The sequence below is a fragment of the Haliotis rubra genome, unplaced genomic scaffold, assembly GCF_003918875.1.
Source record: "Haliotis rubra isolate DU_JTF1 unplaced genomic scaffold, ASM391887v1 Scf101, whole genome shotgun sequence".
Lineage (NCBI taxonomy): Eukaryota > Metazoa > Mollusca > Gastropoda > Lepetellida > Haliotidae > Haliotis > Haliotis rubra.
The window spans coordinates 2170418-2194268 of NW_025764904.1; the positions used below are offsets into that span (position 1 = coordinate 2170418).

Genomic DNA, 23851 nt, shown 5'->3' on the forward strand with positions numbered 1-23851 from the left:
GTTATCAAGTTGTTTGTTTGTTGTTGTTAAGAGCTCATCATTTCCCCAGCTATATGATGGCGGGTTGTGAATAATCAATTCATGAGTATCGATCTGGGTAATTGGGATACGATGACATGCATCAACCAGGTCAGTGAGCCTGACCACCTGGCCATTAGTTTCTAAGGAGTTGTAAGATAGACATAACGGTTTTGGGCTGTACGTTCTTAATGTAAACACTTGACATTAACCATACTAAAAAGAAATTCAATTAAAACATCTTTCACCAAACTGTTATTGCAGGTGGGACACTAGCGGGTGGTTTCTAATCAAACTGGAGCAGCATCGCTTAGAAACTGCGCATCAATATTAGCTGTGTGATACAACCAATAAATATCGGTGAGCCTACGGTCTTGTCGTTTTGTTCGTTGTTTAACACTTCAAGCCAATATCCCAGCAATATGACGGCGTTCTGTAAATACTCGAGTCTGGACCAGACAATCCAGTGATCATGACTCATCATGAGTATCGATCTACGCAATTGGGATACGATGACATGTGGCATGTGTGTGCGTTCCAAGTTATCACACATACCATACAGTATGTCTGGTCCACACTCAACTATTTACAGACCACAACCTAATAGTTGGGTGTCTCCGAAAGTGGAGTTGAGCATCAAATATTCAAGAAAGAACCGTAAGTGACGAGCGAAAATCAACGTAATTAATGGACGAGGTGTAATCGAAAGAAACGGGCGTAGGAATGCTTGGTTACATTACATCATAAAACATGCACGTTTTTGCCATACTCCATTTATTACCAGTGACTGTTAATATGGTTAATAATAGGATCCTTGTTTCACGAACAACTGGGTTCATTATTGACTTTCACTGATTACTTCAAATAGTTTTAGGGGAGGTGCAGTAGCCTTGTGGCTAAAGCGTTCGCTCGTTACGACGAAGACCCGGGTATGATTTCCATCATGGGTACATTGTGTAAAACAATTTCTCGTATCCCCCCGAAGCGATGTTGCTGGTATATTGCTAACAGCGGCGTAAAACCATACACATTCACACTCAAATACTTTTCATAACTAGTTTTCCTTATAACGCCCAGTAGAATCTGTTTCGGCAGATGACCGAGACTAGTTGTTCTCTGATGTTGACGTCTTCTATATTTGTTTGTGGTTGTGACTTAGAGGTCTGCCCATAGTACCACCCAGAATATGTAGAGCGTATCATGGAAAATGACAAAAGTATATTTGAAAGGTTGGTGGACCCTCTTGTTGAAATATCCACATGGTAGAAAGACATAAATTCCATCAGGGCATGTGCTTATAAAGGCTCGGTGAATAACGTTTAATATACCCTCTTATTGTCTTGCGGACACCGGGTGTCATCACTGATTGGCCCATACATATACTTGTCACCACTATTTTACCTTTTACAACAAAGGAATCTTGACCTTCTTGACTAGCATTGTTGAACTTCCAAAAACAAGTCTAAACTGAGTAAACGGAGTTTAAGGTGGTAAATAGAGGTTAACTTAAATAGAATCTGGTTAATGGGTTAACTTCGATAAACAGGGGTTAACTTTGATTGTGGACATCTTTTTAGGAGGTGGCATCTGTTTCTTCAGCCGCTGTTGACGTTGCTGGTTTCGCTTGTAGAAGTCATTGAAATTGGCAGCGATTATGGCAATGGGCATCGGAATGACAAGAATCCCGAGAAGAGAACAGGTCGACCCCACCAGGTAACCACACACCCCAGATGGAACATAGTCCCCATATCCTACCGTTGTCATAGTAACCACTGCCCACCAGATTGATATTGGTACGGTGTCGAAGTGATTGTTTTCAAATTCGCAGTAATATTGTATAGATCCAAACACTGTCGCGAATATCGTGAAGCAAATCCCCAACAGGATTAGTTCCGATTTGCTACGGTTGATGGCCAAAAATATCACCTTCAGTCCGGTAAATCGCTCCGAAAGTCGTAAAAAGCGGAAAAGCCGGAATATATAGAAACTTCGAAGTACAACATACAAAATGAACATGTCGTAGTTTTTGGCAACGAATCCATTTCTGAATCCCATCTCGGTGAGATACACACTCCATCCACCGGAAATCGTGACGATGTCGACCCATGTGAGGAACCTCTTCATGAACTTCCGTTTCCGTGCGCATGACAGGAAGTGAAGGATGAACTCCACGGTAAAGATACAGAGGCAAACAAGATCAATGGCGCTCAGGGAAGGGTACACCTTCGTAAACATCAACAGTTCGATCTTCAAATTATTTCCACTGAGGTTCTTTCGAACTGAGCTGTTGATTTCTGCACCCGAGATTGGCACACGGAATTCAAGCATTGTTTCCAGACAATAGTTGATAGCAGACACAGCCACGAGGACCATAAAAACAGTGTTCCAGATCTGAAAATATAATTTGGAAAATATGTTAGGCAAGTTAGCTTGTATATTGATTAAATCTCTTTGGACTTCCGTTGCCAGTCTAAGAAACGAGATAGTGCTGTAGCCATTGATCCATGATCCATGTATCCATATTCCAGCAATATTCCAGCTATATCAATATATGTTATCGAGTATGGACCAGGCAATCCGGTGATAAACATCATGAGCATCTATCTACGAAACTGGAATACTATAGCATGCGTCAACCAAGCAAGCGAGCCTGACCACACAATCACGTTAGTAGAAGCTATACCAGCTATTGATACTATGACTAACGACCAAGGAAAGTCTATTCATCTTTGTGGACCAGTATTTCTGTCAATGGGTTTGTTGGTGACACAGTTGTAATTTACTTGATTTCATTCATTGTGCGTGTCTGAACTGCAAAGTGGTTAGTGTACGGCACACTGGAAACTGGAAGAAGTCATCGTGAAGTTGCCAATGTGATCAATGTTTGACAGTCGGTGATCAGCAGACTATACCAACAAACCACAGCTGACAATGGACCCCGTTCAGGTCGTCCCTGGTCAGTGTCTCCGATTCACCTTTTACTTCCTTGATAGGTGCAATCGTGTCTAGCAGCCTCGAATTTTAAACTCATATGTCGCTATAACAGAACGAAACCAGCTCCATATTTTGCACCAAAACAAACGGTCAAAGAACAGGATGTTGTATGTTGCAAGGCGTGTTGGTTTGTCTTTCATGACAACGCCCGTTCAGCAAGACACCGAGGCTACAGCCCGATGGAACACGCTCGACCTCCAGATTTGTGCGACATACATGTATTTTACGTTATTTCCAGATATCCGTATTTCAGTGTATATCTGGAATATCTGCCAAAGAATAGGGCATACCTTCATGGCATAATAAAGTTGTTGTGGATTAACCACAGGCTAGCAAAAACATCAAGTATATACAAGATTAATTATCATTTTCATTGGATTCTCTGGTCTAGACTCGAATTGTTTACAAACAACATCGTAAGCTGTAATACTGCTGAAACAAATACGTAATCATGATATAGTCATAATTGTACAATCGACTCGGCTTTTTGAAGAGATTTTTTATGGATGTGGAAAGGGTTTTCTAGTTTCTATTTTAAGAAGATTACGCTGGAACGACATATATTCTTTCTACGAAGATTATAAAGAATATACGCTAACTAAAACAGTGTTTTATCAGGGTGACACCATCAAGGCCTCAGTAAATATTTTTAAATGCTTTATAGTAGACCTGTGGACGACATTTCCAAACATCTGCATCTCTTACAAAACGGATATTAGATGCAATTAAAAGTCTCAAGTTGTGCAATATATTCTCGTTGGTTTTAAGGCAAATAATTAACTTGACTTTCTATGTGTTTGTGACAAACGCCATCCGTACGATAGGATACGCTAATGTAATCATATCATATTTCGAATTGTACAACGGACATAACAAAGATATCTAATATTATCATGATTGGTAAAGATTGGTCACAATGTTATTTACACACATCCATCTATAATAAGTTATTTTGATAACGAAGACATACTGATAGCCGTGTTACACGTACCACAGCAGGACGCAAATGTATGTGCTATCTGACAACAAAGGACATATCTTTGAAGATTTATTCGACGAATGAATCATTATTCTTTTCAATGTTCATAAGACACTTCATCTTTGTCTTCAGTTCAAACAAATTATGGGCACAACGTGTGAAGCCTATATATGGTGTCCCCATCACTCAAACAAATAATTGTTTTCCAGAAAAAAACATTTATTGAAACAAACGGGTATAGCTCACCGGACAATATAAACAAACATTCTACACAATATAATGTACGTGGAATACCAAACATTAGGTTCGATGTCAACTGAAAAAATACGAATCCAGACACAAGATACACTGAAACCTCGTCTACAGCTCGATGTTTACGTGAAACGAAATAAATGCCACATCTAATGCATGCTTCTTTATCCGGAAATCCGGTTTCCGGAACCGGGCAGTGAATTTCAATTATCAACAGTGAGAATTACAAACCAATAGGCCCCACTTAACCCACAACGACCACGCTTGAACATGTTCATGTTGCAATCCATCACGCGGCGGTCAACATGAAAGGGTCGGGTAGCATGTCATCACAGTATTTGGCTACCTGTATACCTGTTAATTGGGCAGTCAGGTGAGATCTGACTTGAGGTTTGTGGTAAACATTAAAATGCTGTCTCCACCACAGGTCCTAGTGACTTTGCGAGGATTAAAGATTTTATCAAATATATACAAAAATTTGAGATGACTCCCGACTCGAAATGCTTCACAATACAACACATTATGATGCATTGTATTGTGAAGCATTTCGAGTTGGGGGTCATCTCAAAAACAATATTTTTTAAATCTTTAATCCTCGCAAAGACACGAGGGTCTGTGGTCTCCACTGTACATTGTACCGCAGTCATCATGTGAGCCAACCTGGTAGCCTTATGGTTAAGCCATTCGCTCGTCTCCGATTCGACCAGGGTTCGATTCCATGTGACATTTCTGGTGTCACCAACCGCGATTGTTCTGGAATTTTTGGAATTGTTGGAATATTGAACCTGCTCATTGAACCTGATGAACGAAATACAATTCAGCGACAGCTCGGTAAAAGAAATGGATCCATTAGTATGAAAACACACATCCTAACATTTGACTTGTTGAGTAATGGCTTCACAAAACTAGTTCGGTCATAACATCGGGAAAACAACAATTGTGGAAGTTGGTTGACCTTCTCAGAAGATTTATCGTAACCGTTGCCTTTCTGACATGTTCACTATCAAACAGAAGCGACAAAACCCTGTCTACATCCATAAGAAATATCCTCATATGTACAATTGTTACCATATCATTTGTTTCAGCATGGAAGGTGGATAGTTCCTATGGTCAAGCAATGTATCTGCAGTGTAGGAAAGATGTAGAAAATCTAGCCTGTCCACAGGACTGGCAGGTCAGATTTTTTACCAGTCCTGCCAAAATCTGGCCTGTCCTCCAAATATAAATAAAACACCTTCGGCAGTAAATATTCAAAAAGGTTATAATCATTATATATATGTCATTGGTTTGCTAAAATTGACCCGACATGAGGACGGACTAGATATTTTTTTAACCCGTCCTCCACAAAATTCACCCGTCTCGGACGTTGGGACGGGCTATCTTTTCTACACTGGTATCTGGTAGAAATATTAGCTTTATATCATGAAGCAATTAAACTGGACTTGAAAATCCTTTTAAATCGGTGACATACATTTTTCACACCAGCTTTTTCAGTCAGACCCAAATGGACAAATACATACAAAGCCAAACCTTGAATATGTATATACAAATGTATGTGTGTGTGTGTGTGTTTTGTGTGTGTGTGTTTTGTGTGTGTGTGTGTTTGTTTTTGTTGTTGTTGTGTTGTTGTTGTTGGTGTTGTTGTTGTTATATACAAATGTGTGTGTGTGTGTGTGTGTGTGTGTGTGTGTGTGTGTGTGTGTGTGTGTGTGTGTGTGTGTGTGTGTGTGTGTGTGTGTGTGTGTGTGTGTGTGTGTGTGTGTTATTAGAGGAGTGTGTGTGTTGTCGTACAATATCTCATACAATACCAATTTACTGTGCCACTATTTGTACACGACAACACGACGGTTTACTCGCCAAAACTATAAGAAAAAAATCGACATCAAGAAAGCCAAGTTGCCATTCGAGTGAAGCTTCCGGTTCCTCGAATAGATTCTGTTTTTACTTAGTGCATGCCAAAGGGACGAACTTTATAGGATATACATTAAGCCGTATACTATCCGAGATTACCTATCCGGCTTGTCTAGTCAGGTCTCGATCATCTATCTGGTTTTGTCAAGACAGCCCTCGATTATTTATTAGTTTGTCTAGCCATGTCTCGAGTATTAGACCGCCGTCATACAACTGAAATACTGAACGTGGCGTTAAGCCACAACTAACATTATATGGGATATTAGGCGCTCTCATGGGCTCTGATAAGGCGCCCCTCTGTGCTGATCGGTTTCTTTTTTTCCACTGTGAGTGGCCATATTATACCACATTGAAGGCTACTGCGTAAATACTTCGAGTTATCCGAGCCTTGACACAACTTTCACTGATGGCCAAGTAAGGAACACACAGAGACCCAGCTTTTACTTCGAGACAACGAGACAACCTTAGTTTAACACATCACAGTTCGACACAGCCGTACACTGATGACCAAGTAAGGAACACGCACAGACCCAGCTTTTACTTCAAGACAACCGTAGGTTCGACACATCACAGTTCGACACAGCGGTATTTGACTTAAGTATTTAACTCCAGGTACATCGATTATCTGCAATGATCGTTCAAACATATTCATACAGCCTATTCCCTTCTACTGGTTTACACAGTTGAACCAGAAACAAAAGAGTGAATTTGTTTTATATTAAAATCAATGCATGCAGATTCAGAGTGTAAAGAATATTCTCCACAAGACTGAAAAACAAGATGGGGGTCTTTCAACAGACCATTCTCCGTCCTTGTCAGTATACTCCGGCAGCACCAGCGTTTGATGTCTACAATTTACAACTAACAGCTCATGAGATTCAATCTTGTATGCACAGTCTACGGATATTTCAAAGACGTCATCTAAATTAGTTACCTACAAAGACGTCTTGCAATGCGTAGTCTTCTGCATCTCCAGAGAGGGAAACAATAGACAGACATTTCAATTGACTACGAACGAACAAAATCAATATTTGGAATATAATTTTTCATTGTTCCAAGTGGGTCAAATCCATTCGTATCACGATTAATCATATATCAGTATTCACAAAACCCATTGGATTTCCTGTGAGTACAATAAATCAATGTTGTCACACATTTCCGTTGTGGAGATGAATTGTATGAGAAAATTGGTATTTTTCTTGGTTTACATAACGTCAAACAACATCACTTTCATATGAAAACAACATTATGTGAACTGTCTAGACACGGAACATGGCATTGCTTGGATATCAAGTAATCTAAAATACAGATCCATGCTTTTGTCTGAAAAGGAAATTTATGGCAATTATGACATTTTCTACGTACATACACTCGTGGAATGCCTGAGGAAAAGTCCATTCCAGGTTCAGATTAAACAGGTGAAATGCTGGACTTAATCATGATACAATTTGGGGATAAAACCTTGAGACAAGAAACAGACATCCCCATTGGCACCAGCTGTGCTCCCCTCCTGGCGGATCTGTATTTCTATGCATATGAATCAAACTTTCTGCTCTGTTTTGCAAAGTAAAAACAAGGTAATTTAGCCAAGAAGTTAAACATAAGTTTCGGGTATATCGACGATCTAATATTGTGCAAAACCCATCCAATAGCCAATTCCCTTTCATTAATTTATTTTTCACAAATTAGGGACACAGGTGTTTCATCAACTGTTTCATAGTTATCTATGCATAAGATTTGGAGTGACAAAAATCTCCCAACATCAAATTGAGGAGACAAATGAGACCGCCTCAGCAGTTTCATATTTAGATATATACATCAAGATTGACAAACAAAAACTCACCACAATGCCAAACAGGGATGATTTCTGCTTGTCAATTGTCAACTTTCCATTCATGTCGAAGAACATTCCAACTGTTCCAGCCGTTTGTGTTTATTTTTCACAACGTTTGAGGTACAATCGAGCATGCTCTTTTTACAAAGATTTCAAAGAGCGCCCAACGATTCTTGCTTATCATACAATCGAGATTGTATAATGGACTTTCTTTATGATACAGTCACATGACACATGCTTATCATAGAGTCGATATCGTATAATGGACTTTGTTTACGATACAGTCACATGACACATGCTTATCATAGAGTCGAGATCGTACCATGGACTTTGTTTACGATACAGTCACATGACACATGCTTATCATAGAGTCGAGATAGTATAATGGACTTTCTTTATGATACAGTCAGATGACACATGCTTATCATAGAGTCGAGATCGTATAATGGACTTTCTTTATGATATAGTCAGATGACACATGCTTATCATACGAAGAAATCTGCATTTAGCAGAGATTTTGTATAATAATGGAAAGATGTTGTCCGTTTTGTCCGTAGTACCAAGAAATGCTCCTAGCTTTAAAACTTTAATTATGGTGTCAAGTTGCAGCTATAATTTCGCGCAGATTCTCCAACATGGTCGTGTTTATTTACTGCCGTTTCATGCTTTCAAGATCGTGTTTTGACTCTTATTTCATTTAAACGTTATTTATGTACAATGTATATTATATATATTGCCATTGCACGCTTCCTCAACCTTTACCTTAAGTCATGAAAACATGAATCATAAAAAAACATATGACACATGTTTTTGTACGGCTGTACATTCCAAGGTACAGAGTGAAGTACAGTGTAAGTGGGTATAAGGGCGAGTTTATATGTATGTTCTTATTTAAATTTGTTGGAATTTTCTGTACAGCTATGAATTACTGTGGTTAAGTGCATTTTTTTCAAAATGATCCAGGGACGTTCGTATGAACTGTCTATTATACTATAAGTCTCCAGACGAAACCATGGTAAGTGGGTTGATCGTTCGTATAATGTGTCTCATACAAACGGTTTTTACCCTGATTATGGTTCTTGGTTTGATATTATCATAATAGTTATGATTGCGCCATCAGAGTACCATGACATGTCATGAGAGACTGACCATCTCATCCTTAAGTCGACTCTTACGGACTGTATACGAGAGGCCACACCCCTGAAGATCAGGGTTGGAATTGGTCTTCAGTAACCCATGCTTGACGTAAGATGCGACTGACAAGATCGGTGGGTCAGGCTCGCTGACTTAGTTGACACATGTCACCCCAATTGCGTAGATCGAAGCTCATGATCATTGGAGTGTCTGGTCAAGACTCGATTATTTACAGACCGCCGCCATAACAAATGTGTGTGTGTGTGTGTGTGTGTGTGTGTGTGTGTGTGTGTGTGTGTGTGTGTGTGTGTGTGTGTGTGTGTGTGTGTGTGTGTGTGTGTGTGTGTGTGTGTGTGTGTGTGTGTTATTAGAGTGTGTGTGTGTTGTCGTACAATATCTCATACAATACCAATTTACTGTGCCACTATTTGTACACGACAACACGACGGTTTACTCGCCAAAACTATAAGAAAAATCGACATCAAGAAAGTTGAAGTTGCCATTCGAGTGAAGCTTCCGGTTCCTCGAATAGATTCTATTTTTTACTTAGTGCATGCCAAAGGGACGAACTTTATAGGATATACATTAAGCCGTATACTATCCGAGATTACCTATCCGGCTTGTCTAGTCAGGTCTCGATCATCTATCTGGTTTTGTCAAGACAGCCCTCGATTATTTATTAGTTTGTCTAGCCATGTCTCGAGTATTAGACCGCCGTCATACAACTGAAATACTGAACGTGGCGTTAAGCACAACTAACATTATATGGGATATTAGGCGCTCTCATGGGCTCTGATAAGGCGCCCTCTGTGCTGATCGGTTTCTTTTTTCCACTGTGGTGGCCATATTATACCACATTGAAGGCTACTGCGTAAATACTTCGAGTTATCCGAGCCTTGACACAACTTTCACTGATGGCCAAGTAAGGAACACACAGAGACCCAGCTTTTACTTCGAGACAACGAGACAACCTTAGTTTAACACATCACAGTTCGACACAGCCGTACACTGATGACCAAGTAAGGAACACGCACAGACCCAGCTTTTACTTCAAGACAACCGTAGGTTCGACACATCACAGTTCGACACAGCGGTATTTGACTTAAGTATTTAACTCCAGGTACATCGATTATCTGCAATGATCGTTCAAACATATTCATACAGCCTATTCCCTTCTACTGGTTTACACAGTTGAACCAGAAACAAAGAGTGAATTTGTTTTATATTAAAATCAATGCATGCAGATTCAGAGTGTAAAGAATATTCTCCACAAGACTGAAAAACAAGATGGGGTCTTTCAACAGACCATTCTCCGTCCTTGTCAGTATACTCCGGCAGCACCAGCGTTTGATGTCTACAATTTACAACTAACAGCTCATGAGATTCAATCTTGTATGCACAGTCTACGGATATTTCAAAGACGTCATCTAAATTAGTTACCTACAAAGACGTCTTGCAATGCGTAGTCTTCTGCATCTCCAGAGAGGGAAACAATAGACAGACATTTCAATTGACTACGAACGAACAAAATCAATATTTGGAATATAATTTTTCATTGTTCCAAGTGGGTCAAATCCATTCGTATCACGATTAATCATATATCAGTATTCACAAAACCCATTGGATTTCCTGTGAGTACAATAAATCAATGTTGTCACACATTTCCGTTGTGGAGATGAATTGTATGAGAAAATTGGTATTTTTCTTGGTTTACATAACGTCAAACAACATCACTTTCATATGAAAACAACATTATGTGAACTGTCTAGACACGGAACATGGCATTGCTTGGATATCAAGTAATCTAAAATACAGATCCATGCTTTTGTCTGAAAAGGAAATTTATGGCAATTATGACATTTTCTACGTACATACACTCGTGGAATGCCTGAGGAAAAGTCCATTCCAGGTTCAGATTAAACAGGTGAAATGCTGGACTTAATCATGATACAATTTGGGGATAAAACCTTGAGACAAGAAACAGACATCCCCATTGGCACCAGCTGTGCTCCCCTCCTGGCGGATCTGTATTTCTATGCATATGAATCAAACTTTCTGCTCTGTTTTGCAAAGTAAAAACAAGGTAATTTAGCCAAGAAGTTAAACATAAGTTTCGGGTATATCGACGATCTAATATTGTGCAAAACCCATCCAATAGCCAATTCCCTTTCATTAATTTATTTTTCACAAATTAGGGACACAGGTGTTTCATCAACTGTTTCATAGTTATCTATGCATAAGATTTGGGTGACAAAATCTCCCAACATCAAATTGAGGAGACAAATGAGACCGCCTCAGCAGTTTCATATTTAGATATATACATCAAGATTGACAAACAAAAACTCACCACAATGCCAAACAGGGATGATTTCTGCTTGTCAATTGTCAACTTTCCATTCATGTCGAAGAACATTCCAACTGTTCCAGCCGTTTGTGTTTATTTTTCACAACGTTTGAGGTACAATCGAGCATGCTCTCTTTTACAAAGATTTCAAAGAGCGCCTAACGATTCTTGCTTATCATACAATCGAGATTGTATAATGGACTTTCTTTATGATACAGTCACATGACACATGCTTATCATAGAGTCGATATCGTATAATGGACTTTGTTTACGATACAGTCACATGACACATGCTTATCATAGAGTCGAGATCGTACCATGGACTTTGTTTACGATACAGTCACATGACACATGCTTATCATAGAGTCGAGATAGTATAATGGACTTTCTTTATGATACAGTCAGATGACACATGCTTATCATAGAGTCGAGATCGTATAATGGACTTTCTTTATGATATAGTCAGATGACACATGCTTATCATACGAAGAAATCTGCATTTAGCAGAGATTTTGTATAATAATGGAAAGATGTTGTCCGTTTTTGTCCGTAGTACCAAGAAATGCTCCTAGCTTTAAAACTTTAATTATGGTGTCAAGTTGCAGCTATAATTTCGCGCAGATTCTCCAACATGGTCGTGTTTATTTACTGCCGTTTCATGCTTTCAAGATCGTGTTTTTGACTCTTATTTCATTTAAACGTTATTTATGTACAATGTATATTATATATATTGCCATTGCACGCTTCCTCAACCTTTACCTTAAGTCATGAAAACATGAATCATAAAAAAACATATGACACATGTTTTTGTACGGCTGTACATTCCAAGGTACAGAGTGAAGTACAGTGTAAGTGGGTATAAGGGCGAGTTTATATGTATGTTCTTATTTAAATTTGTTGGAATTTTCTGTACAGCTATGAATTACTGTGGTTAAGTGCATTTTTTTCAAAATGATCCAGGGACGTTCGTATGAACTGTCTATTATACTATAAGTCTCCAGACGAAACCATGGTAAGTGGGTTGATCGTTCGTATAATGTGTCTCATACAAACGGTTTTTACCCTGATTATGGTTCTTGGTTTGATATTATCATAATAGTTATGATTGCGCCATCAGAGTACCATGACATGTCATGAGAGACTGACCATCTCATCCTTAAGTCGACTCTTACGGACTGTATACGAGAGAGGCCACACCCCTGAAGATCAGGGTTGGAATTGGTCTTCAGTAACCCATGCTTGACGTAAGATGCGACTGACAAGATCGGTGGGTCAGGCTCGCTGACTTAGTTGACACATGTCACCCCAATTGCGTAGATCGAAGCTCATGATCATTGGAGTGTCTGGTCAAGACTCGATTATTTACAGACCGCCGCCATATAGCTGGAATATTGCTGAGTGTGGCGTTAAACAATACACAAACAAAAACAAGGGGCCCAATCTTACCCAGAATCCCAAGACAAATGTATAATGATCTTCCCACAAATCGAATGCGCATACTAAATACACAAAGAACATTTTTTAAAACTCTGAGGAAATACTCCTAACAACAGCTTACCTTTGCAATCCTTGAATAATTTGGTTGGTCGAGGCATTTCCAAAGACTATCCCGGAATCTGCCACAAGGTGACTCTGTTTCCACGTTGGTAGACTTTTCAAAGTTAGCAGCCAAATCCTGACTGATCTCCTCGCCCTGGTCCACTTGGAACATGATGATCCAACAGCACTCGGAGATCTGAGTCTCAGGAATCTCCCAAAACTCCAGTTCCCGTCGTATGGCATTGCCGCAGATGTTGGACGGAAGATGAAGTTCAGATGTCCTATACATATTCAGAATACAGCTGAACACGTTAGGGTCCCTGTCGAAAGAATACACATCACAAGTCCGGTCATAGTACGGACTCGACTGACTTATTTTACCCAGTTTGGTTTCAGGGAATCTTGACAAGACTTCAGTAGATGTCGTAAAGGAAAACCCGCCGACGCACAGTTTAATACGTTGTTTTGTCATACCTTTTTCTGTCATGACTTTTTTTGCAAATATAAAAAAGACGTCAAAACTGGAGAATAATTAGTCTTGATTGTCCTCCGAAACAGATTCCTCTGGACATGAAGCAATGCAACCTGGTTGAGGGGATTCGTCGTGATGTGAGTGATTCGACAAGATCACCAGTAGTTGAGTTACTGGAGATATTGTGGGGTATTGATTCTATAGCGTGCATTGCGACGAGGTTGTCGCATTGGTTACGGGTATCGATCTGACGACTTTTTTATTGAACACACTTGTCTGTCAAGGATATGTCGCTTAATTTAAAAGTACTTGAAGAACATCGATAGTGACTAATTTGTCTGTTTCATTCAACAAAATATGTTTGGAAGGGTAAGAAGTCAATGAGGTATTTCTGTATGTTTCTGTAAGGTCCGAAAGCAAATATGTAGATGTTTGTGATACAACCAGATCAAACTGACTCAGTTTCGTCATATTGATGTGAGGTAGAAGTTTTCTGTTTCGTCAATACGACAGCAACTGCGTCTACACCACAAATGCTTCTTTTGCATACATATAATATTTGCCTGTACATACTACACCTTGCAAGGCCCCTTGAACATCCGGGCTGGATTGAACTTCAGAAACCAATGCTTTTCTTTAGAGGCGATTAACGGGTGCTGGGAACTGGTATCATGTATCCTATACCAATCCCGTGTTTACACACAATAAAATTTGTTTAAGGACAAATCATTTATTAATTATTATTTTTCTGATCCACAATTCAGTTTTCGTATCAATATATTTTCCTAGTATATTCGATGTGGAATGGTTCGGGTTTATACACAATAACATTATCCTTATAAAAAATCATTCATTCATTGTTGTTTGTCCTGATAGACAAAACAGGAAATGAATCACTATACATTTCCAGTATATTTGAAGCACAAGCCTTTCGCTTTGTTTTATTCGACGATGGAGACGGATAATGAAGGCTTTATCAACTATATTTCTTTTGTCCGAGGTCTTTTTGCCGTTTCTCAATGCCAATAATCCCAACAGTAATAAGTCAAAGTTCCAACACATTTAGGAGTCGAGCTCTGTTCTATATTTAATGAAAGTCAGCGGCTACTTAAAACCCTCTACCTTAATTATCTAAATAGCTTGAACACCAGGACGATACTCCCTAGGGGTCTGATATCAGTTGTAAATATTCATGGTCCACCTGTATCTTTGATCGCCAGACCATTCCTAACTGTACAATCATCAAAATAAAGAAACACATTGCAAATATAAAACATTACTTTATTTCAAGAAATTGATTAATACAGCACAAAAGGCGACAATACACGCTGTACAATGTTGTAGAATTTAATATAATTGAGGGAAACGTCTTTGTGCAATAGGAACTTAATGGTGAATGACACAATCAGAGGAACAGCAGTACCGCTGCTGGAGATGTTGTGGAACATTGATTCTAAAGGAGTGTACGATGCCACTGCAGATGTCACTTGGGTTGATAATTGATTCTAAAGGAGTGTACGATGCCACTGTGGATGTCTCTTGGGTTGATAATTGATTCTAAAGGTGTGTACGATACTGTTACGTGTTCGTTTATGTGTAGTGATTCAGAACAAGGCACAACAAAAGAGGAGATGGACGATGATCCTTTTTACTTGAACATCATGGCTGACTACACCAACTAATGACGTAGCACACATATCAAAGGGACGTAACTCGCAATTAGTGCGTTCACTTGCATACCACGTAACATCCCTTTTCCTTTAAAAGGAAAATAGAAAGAACACTTTAGATGAACAGTTATTAACTTTAAACTTTACCAGAACTAAACGTTGACTAGAGGCACTTTAAACGTTGAGTGAGATGAAAAGGCTTCTTTATCACCACACTTTAACACTCTAGAGTACATACTAATACTGAGTGATGATACTTAACTGAAACTCAACTCAACCATTTATGAGTCCTTTGGCGTAAATAAAACATCATCCTACTTGGATTAAAAGCTTCAATGGATTAACTTTAACGTTTGAGAATGAACACTTTACAGTCTATGCATCATATCGCTTCGTTGGTTTCACGACACGGCCGGACCGAGTTCTGTAGGGGAGCACTTGAACTGTCTCTGGAGTGCTCTCAGGAACAGGGTGCTGTTTGCTGACAGGGATGCCAGGAACAACACTAGTTATTGTCTCGGGAGTGTCATCGGACTGCACATTAACCCCTCCTTCAGAGTGAATAGGAGTGTTGTCTACGGCCTCAGGCTCAGGGTCGTTGTTCACAGGGTTACGCGTCAGGCGTAACTGTTGGCGATTTCTTCTATAGGTCTGCCCAGTCTTGGACATGACAGTGTATGTGCGACTTTTCAGCTTAGATTGCACAGTGGCTTGAGTCCATTCTTTTTGTTCATGCTGAATTGGTTGCATTCTGACATGATCGCCTATGTTGAGAGGTGGGAGTGGTTTACCAGAGTATTTGCGGTTATGTCTGGCAAGTACGTTCATGCGTCTGTCGACCAGGTCGGCTGTGGTGTTGGTCTCAGACAAAGGCTTGAGGTTGGAGACCGGGCTTGGCAGGTGAGTCTTCGTTGAACGTCCAAACAGGCGTTGGGCTGGGCTGGTCTCCATACCTTCAGTAGGAGTATTTCTAATGTTTAAGAGTCCTAGGTAGGGATCTTCTTTAGCTTCTCTGCATTTTCTCATCATTCGCTTAGCGACTTTCACAGCAGCTTCTGCGGCTCCATTCGCCTTGCTGTTCCCCGGGACTGGATAGCTCGTGAGCAAGGCCCCATGTTTCACAAAATGTCTTAAACTTCTCACTTGTGAATTGTGGACCGCCATCACTGATGATGACGCGAGGAATGCCATGGCGGGCAAAGTGATGCTTCAGTTTGTGGAGCACTGTTTCTGAGGTAGTGTCTGGTAGGAAGTCTAACTCGAAGAAGTTGCTGTAGTAATCGGTGGTTACCAAGTAGTTTCTTCCTTCTATGGTGAAGATATCACTTCCAACTTTTTCCCAGGGGGTGATCAGGAATTTCATGCATGTAGAGTGGTTCAGGAGAATGCTTGTCACAAAACTTCTGGCATATGTCACAAGATTCTATGTACTGTCTGATGTCACTTGACATCAGGGGCCAGAAAACTGTACTCTTAGCACGTCGGAGACAAGAGTTGATTCCCATGTGTCCCACATGAAGTTTTCTCTTCAGCTCTTCACGCATTGAGGCAGGAATCACAACGCGTGATCCACGGAGAAGGAGACCATCATGCACAGTCAGTTCATCACGATAACTGAAGTAGGTCCTCAGTTCAGGCGAGAGATCATTCTTGATATCAGGCCAGCCTTGCACAATGACGGTCTTGAGTTGAGAGAGTATGTCGTCAGTCAAAGTAGCTGCTTTGATCTGATCAAGGCTGTGGTCTGTGATGTTTGTGTACATCACACTGTTCACCTGTACAGGCTCTAGCTGTGTCTTGTCAGGTAGAGGAGCTCGAGAGAGAGTATCCGCAATTGGAATAGTGGTTCCTGGTTGATACTGGAGGTCAAAGTTGTAGGTTTGAGTTCTGAGTAGGAGACTTTGGAGACGAGTAGGAGCTTTTTGACAAAGGTTTTCCTCACTATGGCGACAAGAGGCTTGTGATCTGTGATGACAGACACATGTCGGCCATAAGTATAGTGATGGAATTTCTGTAGGCCGAAGACTACTGCAAGTAGTTCTTTCTCAATTTGCGCATAACGCCTTTCTGCATCAGTTAAAGAGTGACTAGCATATGCGACAGGACGGCCTTCCTGTAACAGCACAGAACCAAGTCCATGTTCACAGACGTCATTCTCAAGAGTTGCTGGTTTTGCTGGGTCATAGAATGACAATACAGGAGTAGATGAGACTAGAAACTTGACCTTGTCGAAGGAGTCTTGTTGAGACTTGGACCATGTCCAGGGTACATCCTTCTTCGTGAGGTTGCGCATTGGAGTTGTGACTTCAGTCAGGTTTGGGAGAAATTTGGCTAGATAGTTCACTAGCCCAAGGAAGCGACGTAGTTCCTCAGTGTTGGAAGGGACAGGCATGTCATGTATGGCCCTGACCTTCTCTGGATCCGACTTGAGTCCGTCTTTCGTGATCACATGACCCATGAATGTGATTTCACTGAGTCTGAGCTCTAACTTGTTGGGGTTAAGTCGAATGTTCTTTTCTCGACATCGAGTAAGAAACTGCTTGAGGTTCTCATCATGGTGATTGACATCTTTTCCATGTATGAGTACGTCGTCGGCGATGCACACTACGCCAGGTAGACCATCTAACGCTTCAGTGAGTTTGCGTTGGAATATCTCAGATGAGACATTCAATCCAAAAGGGAGCCTAAGCCACCTGTACCTCCCGAAACAGGTTTGGAAAGTAGTGATGAAGCTGGATTCTTCATCGAGTACACAATGCCAGTATCCAGATGAGAGATCGGCTTTGGAGAAGACACGAGACTGTCCGAGTTCATGGAGAGTGTCCTCAAGAATGGGAAGAGTATAGTGTTCCCGTTGGAGTGCTTTATTGAGTTCTTGTGGGTCAAGACAAATCCTGAGATCACCTGAGCGCTTTTGAGTAATGGCGATTTGGCTTACCCATGGAGTGGGCTGACTGACCGGAGCAATTACACCAAGTTTCTGCATACGATCCAGTTCAGCTTTCAGTTTCGGACGGAGAGTAATCGGCACACGACGAGAGGGCATGACAACAGGGGTCACAGTGTCATCCACAGAGAGATGGACGGTGCCGTCAAAACTACCTAAAATCCCTTGAAGAACATCTTTGTAGTTGTCCTCAATTTGCACGTAAGACACTCGCTCAATGTTATTCTCATTGAACGACACAAGTCCCATCTGTGTAGCTGCACGTACACCAAGAAGAGGGGTCAACTCATCCTCGACAATTGTGAATTCGACATTGTATTTCTTCATATTAGCTGGGTTGCTTACAGAGAGTCGTATTGACCCAAGTGGAGTAACGTCGGAGTTGTTCCACATCTTGAGATTCTTGGTTGTGGGTTGGAGTTCACCAATCTTGTCTTGAACTACAGTCACAGGTAAAACATTCACAGAAGCTCCAGGATCGATGGTGAAGATGACGTCACAGTCCGCGACTGTCATGCGACACTGAACAGGTCTCTGAGGTTTGGCTTGTACAGAGAATACCCAATCCTCCTCATGATCCAACGAATCATCATTCGATGATTTCACATTATTGACTTTGTGGTTTCTGTTTTCAAAGAGTCACATTTAGAAGAGTAATGGTTCTTGCGTTTACATTTGGAGCATGTCTTTCCCCATGCTGGACACTGTTCTTTATCATAACGTGAGTATTTCCACAATAAAGACATTCTCTGGTTTGAGCAGATGAGTGACTAGTAGTTTGTTGTCTGTTGTGAGACTGAGAAGAGTTTGAAGAGTGAGGCCTAGCCTTGTTAGCACCTTTCTGACTGTTCTTAGCAGGTCTGTGAGAAACTTTATTCACAAGTTCAGGTCTGAGAACCTTAGATTGAGTAGAGGCATTTTCAGAAGCTTTGCAAATGTCAATACATCTTTCTAGAGTTAAGCCTCGTTCTCTCAACAAAGATTGCTGAGTTGTCTGATCTCTAATCCCTAGCACAAGACGATCTCTAACAATAGAGGGTACACACTCCCTGCAATAGTTGCATGTTTTTACAAGATTTCTGATTGCACCATGAAATGATTCAAACGATTCACCTTCCTTCTGACGTCTGTTATTGAAGACAAAACGTTCATATGTTTCATTTACTTCTCTTATTGCAAATGCATCAAACTTTTCAATGATTTCTGCTACAGTCCTTTCCTCTTCAGGAGTAGTAAAGTGAAATCCATTATAGATTTTCATGGCATCATCACTGAGAGTGTTTAGAATCATGGCAACTTGATACTTGTGAGGATAGTCAGATAGCTTAGTGAGAATGTAGTAGTTTCTCCATTTTTGACGAAAATGTTTCGGCAATGTTGGAGTCAAGATTGAAGTTTGGAGGTCTAATTCCGCTAACCGGTTTGAGAACTGGTTGTGCCTGGACTTGATCTACCATATCGGTGAATAGAGAAGAGAGATTGAGTTCACTACACATCCACAAGGACGACGCACGTGGGTTGTGTTAGGGCGAGAGTTCAACACATTACAGTAAGAGAGAGAGTCAAATTTCACTATTGAGAGCGAAATCATACGGGCGAGAGCATTCGTAGTCACCTGCTGCCATCATGTTACGTGTTCGTTTATGTGTAGTGATTCAGAACAAGGCACAACAAAAGAGGAGATGGACGATGATCCTTTTTACTTGAACATCATGGCTGACTACACCAACTAATGACGTAGCACACATATCAAAGGGACGTAACTCGCAATTAGTGCGTTCACTTGCATACCACGTAACAGATACCACTGTGGATGTCTCTTGGGTTGATAATTGATTCTAAAGGTGTGTACGATACCACTGTGGATGTCGCTTGGGTTGATAATTGAGTTATATCATTTCACCTATACCGGATTCCATCCTTCCTCATAGATGTTTGCCAGATATATTCAGTATTAGATATTCAGGATAAATGCAGTGACAGTTTATCCTGAACTGGAATACATTACTGCGTGTCAGAAAAGCGTTTTACGTGTTATTAGTGTAATGTAGAATTGTCAATTGTTAAAAACTCTCGAACTGTCAGAATATGTTCTGGGCTCCCAAGATAATACTTCCCTCTAGAAGAGGTTATATGACTGTTTGTTTTATGTTTCACGCCGCACTCAACAATAACCCAGCTGTGTGGCAGCGGTCTGTAAATAATCAAATCTTACAATCCAGCTATCAACATCATGAGTATCGCATTACGCACTCGATATACGATGACATGTGTCAACCAAGTCAGCGAGTCTGACCACCCGATACCGTCAGTGGACTCTTACGACCAGCATGGGTCGCTGAAGACAGATTCTAACCGGGATCTTCTCGGATTAGATGTAAATGGAAACGTTAGGTGAGTGAGTGAGTTTAGTTTTACGCCACTCTCAGCAATATTCCAGCTATATGGCGTCGAAGCACGAAGGAGGAATGTGAAACACAATTGTTATGCAAAATACAATGTACATATATATTAAAGATACTCTTCCAACTACTGTCCGTTCAAATATATTATATGACTTCAGAATTCCAGACTGATTTTCCATCCAGTGGATCTAAGCGCTCAACTAGCTCTATTATTCCATCGACTGTAAGGTTATGGAACACTATTCAAGGTATAAGGCATCTGCATTCCAGTTTTAGTCGTACATAAAAGAAAATGTGTTGCACCTTCGTGTTTTTCTCATGCTGTAAAAAGTTGAATATTTATCATACCCAGTTACAATACACGAGCCAGTTAAATTATGATTTATACAGAATACATATAAAATGTCATCCTACGTCTCAATGTTGTGATCCATATGGTTCATTGTTTATCAGAGTGTCCACTGTATAACCACCAAGAAAAATCTATGTTAAGTCATCGATCTCTAGCCCGGGTTTGAAAGGCTCTAAATGATGAACAGTACGGGAGTAGCTGGGGACATTGTGGGTATTGATTGTAAAAGGTTTTGCTTTGCCACCCGGGTTGTCATTACTGATTCCACCCTTCCCTATCGATTGTTGCCAGATATATTCAACATTAGATGTTGCTGTTTGTATACAGTCAGTCACAGTGAATATACATGGCAAGTCACTTAGGTAACAAGAACTAAAATAAGTTTTAAGGGCCTTGTACTGTGTAGTGCCATTGATACAACATCAGGCAAAACCTGTTCTTGCTGAGGCGTCAAATCACTCTGGTCTGAGAGAAGTGACCATCCCACGCATATCACATTTCATACTGACGGCGATTCCGATGCAATTCTCATTTGGATTTGTACCATGCGTTCTCGAATTATATCAGGAGGACAATTGACTAGAATAGGGCTTTGCACTGTGTCGTCTCACTAACACAACATACACAAAACCTGTTCTTGAAGAGGTGTCATACCCCGTCTGAGATATGGGTGGGCAAATAGCCCTCGGACCAAAAAAACCCTAGGCTAAATGCCCCCATGACAAAAAGCCCTTGCACAATTTCACCCATAGGATAAAACACCCTTTGTGTTGATTTTGGGTTGACAGGTGATAACACGATGTTTTCTAAGCAATTCCTCCCACTGTTGACAGTTGTTACAAGTAAGTAACATATGTAAACCCATATGCACCCAGGATCCTCAGTCACGATATTATTTTAACAATGGAATGAAGTCTGCTAAATGTTGTTTCAGAGAATTGGCTAAAATTGGTCACTTGCTCCTTACTTATCACACTGCATCATGGAGGTTCTTAGAACAATAAAGGTGGTGTCAAGCTAGCGCTAGATGGGTATATGTATACCAAGAAAAGTTATACTAGATGGGTATATGTATACCAAGAAAAGTTATACTAGATGGGCATATGTATACCAAGAAAAGTTATACTAGATGGGTATATGTATACCAAGAAAAGTTATACTAGATGGGTATATGTATACCAAGAAAAGTTATACTAGATGGGTATATGTATACCAAGAAAAGTTATACTAGATGGGTATATGTATACCAAGAAAAGTTATACTAGATGGGTATATGTATACCAAGAAAAGTTATACTAGATGGGTATATGTATACCAAGAAAAGTTAACTAGATGGGTATATGTATACCAAGAAAAGTTATCATACTAGATGGGTATATGTATACCAAGAAAAGTTATACTAGATGGGCATATGTATACCAAGAAAAGTTATACTAGATGGGTATATGTATACCAAGAAAAGTTATACTAGATGGGTATATGTATACCAAGAAAAGTTATACTAGATGGGCATATGTATGCCAAGAAAAGTTATACTAGATGGGTATATGTATACCAAGAAAAGTTATACTAGATGGGTATATGTATACCAAGAAAAGTTATACTAGATGGGTATATGTATACGAAGAAAGTTATACTAGATGGGTATATGTATACCAAGAAAAGTTATACTAGATGGGTACATGTATACCAAGAAAAGTTATTCTAGATGGGTATATGTAAACCAAGAAAAGTTCAAATATTAGTCGTACTGGGTGGCAATGTACAAATAGATCAGCCTTGGATTGTCCCAGTATTCCACACACCAACCTGAATATAGAAGACCCGATCGTGACAAAGGAACGCAATCATCCTTCTGACACTACCAAAGTCAGTATCACCACGTTCAGGAATAAACTGTATGATAGTGTTCCTGTAGCTATTTATGTGCCATTATATATGCGTCATGTTGCTGATGTTAAATCTTATATACTATTTTAAATAATATATTCATGTGAGAATAAATTAATGTGCTGCAAAAGGATTTGTTGGTATTCTATTACATCTTTTCATTGAGGGCCTTTTTTTCCTAACCATTGAGGGCTTTTTGTCATGGGGGCGTTTAGCTTAGGGACGTTTTGCCTGGGGGCTTTTTTCTGAGTGGGCCTATTATCCTACCCTCCACACAATTCCCTATTTTGACTTATACCATACGTTCCCGAATTATTTCAGGTGAACAATTGACTAGTCTATGCATATGTTTATGACACGTGGCACAGGTAGAGCAGGATACGCTCACCTTTTCGCGAACACCTGGTATCATCACTATGTCATAGTGATTCATAAATACATGCTCTGTCATCGTATCGTATGGTGACAATCACTGGATTATCTGGTACGGACATGATTTGTTTACAAACAACATCGTACAGTCCTAATACTGCTGAAACAAGTAAAATATATACTAATGATATAGTCACAATTGTAAATCGACTCTGCTTTTAACAGAGATTTCTTATGGATGTGGAAAGGGTTTGTCAGGGGCGCTGTCTAGTGGTTCAAATGACTTTACCCCCACCTGTCCGCTCTGCCCGACCTCCCCAACATACAGCCAGACTGGTAGAAACCAATCCCCCTCGAAGGGCCTTAGACCGTGAAGATCTGTGTTAGAATTGGTCTTCAGCCACCCATACTTGTCGTAAGAGGCGACTAACGGGATCGGGTGGTCAGGCTCTCTGACTTGGTTGACACATGTCATCGTATCCCAAATGCGTAGATTGATGCTCATGTTGTTGATCACAGGATTTGCTGACTCGATTTTTTACAAACCGCAGCCATATAGCAGGAATATTGCTGTGTGCGGCGTCGAAGGGTCTCGAGCAAGGAACTTTGAGACGGGTGTGAGGTATGGAGTTGAGTCTAATCCATGGTTGTTATTCACACCACAGAAGCCGCCATATAGCTGGAATATTGCTGACTACGGCGTAAAACTAAACTCACTCACACCACAGAACAACCTTA

At 40.3% G+C, this 23851-nt stretch overlaps 2 protein-coding genes across 2 annotated transcripts; both read right to left on the reverse strand.

The window, feature by feature from the left end:
• Positions 1 to 1539: 1539 nt before the first annotated feature.
• On the reverse strand, positions 1540 to 13594 carry LOC124269109 (potassium voltage-gated channel protein Shaw-like). The gene is made up of 2 exons (XM_046704130.1): positions 13025 to 13594; positions 1540 to 2409 (listed from the first exon to the last, which is right to left on the reverse strand). Exons 1-2 carry the CDS (start codon positions 13490 to 13492, stop codon positions 1540 to 1542), a joined length of 1338 nt encoding a protein of 445 aa, XP_046560086.1. The 5' UTR covers positions 13493 to 13594.
• Positions 13595 to 16469: 2875 nt separating this feature from the next.
• LOC124269122 (uncharacterized protein K02A2.6-like) lies at positions 16470 to 19719 on the reverse strand. The gene is made up of 3 exons (XM_046704136.1): positions 19688 to 19719; positions 17090 to 18719; positions 16470 to 17006 (listed from the first exon to the last, which is right to left on the reverse strand). Exons 1-3 carry the CDS (start codon positions 19717 to 19719, stop codon positions 16470 to 16472), a joined length of 2199 nt encoding a protein of 732 aa, XP_046560092.1.
• Between the last annotated feature and the right edge of the window lie 4132 nt (positions 19720 to 23851).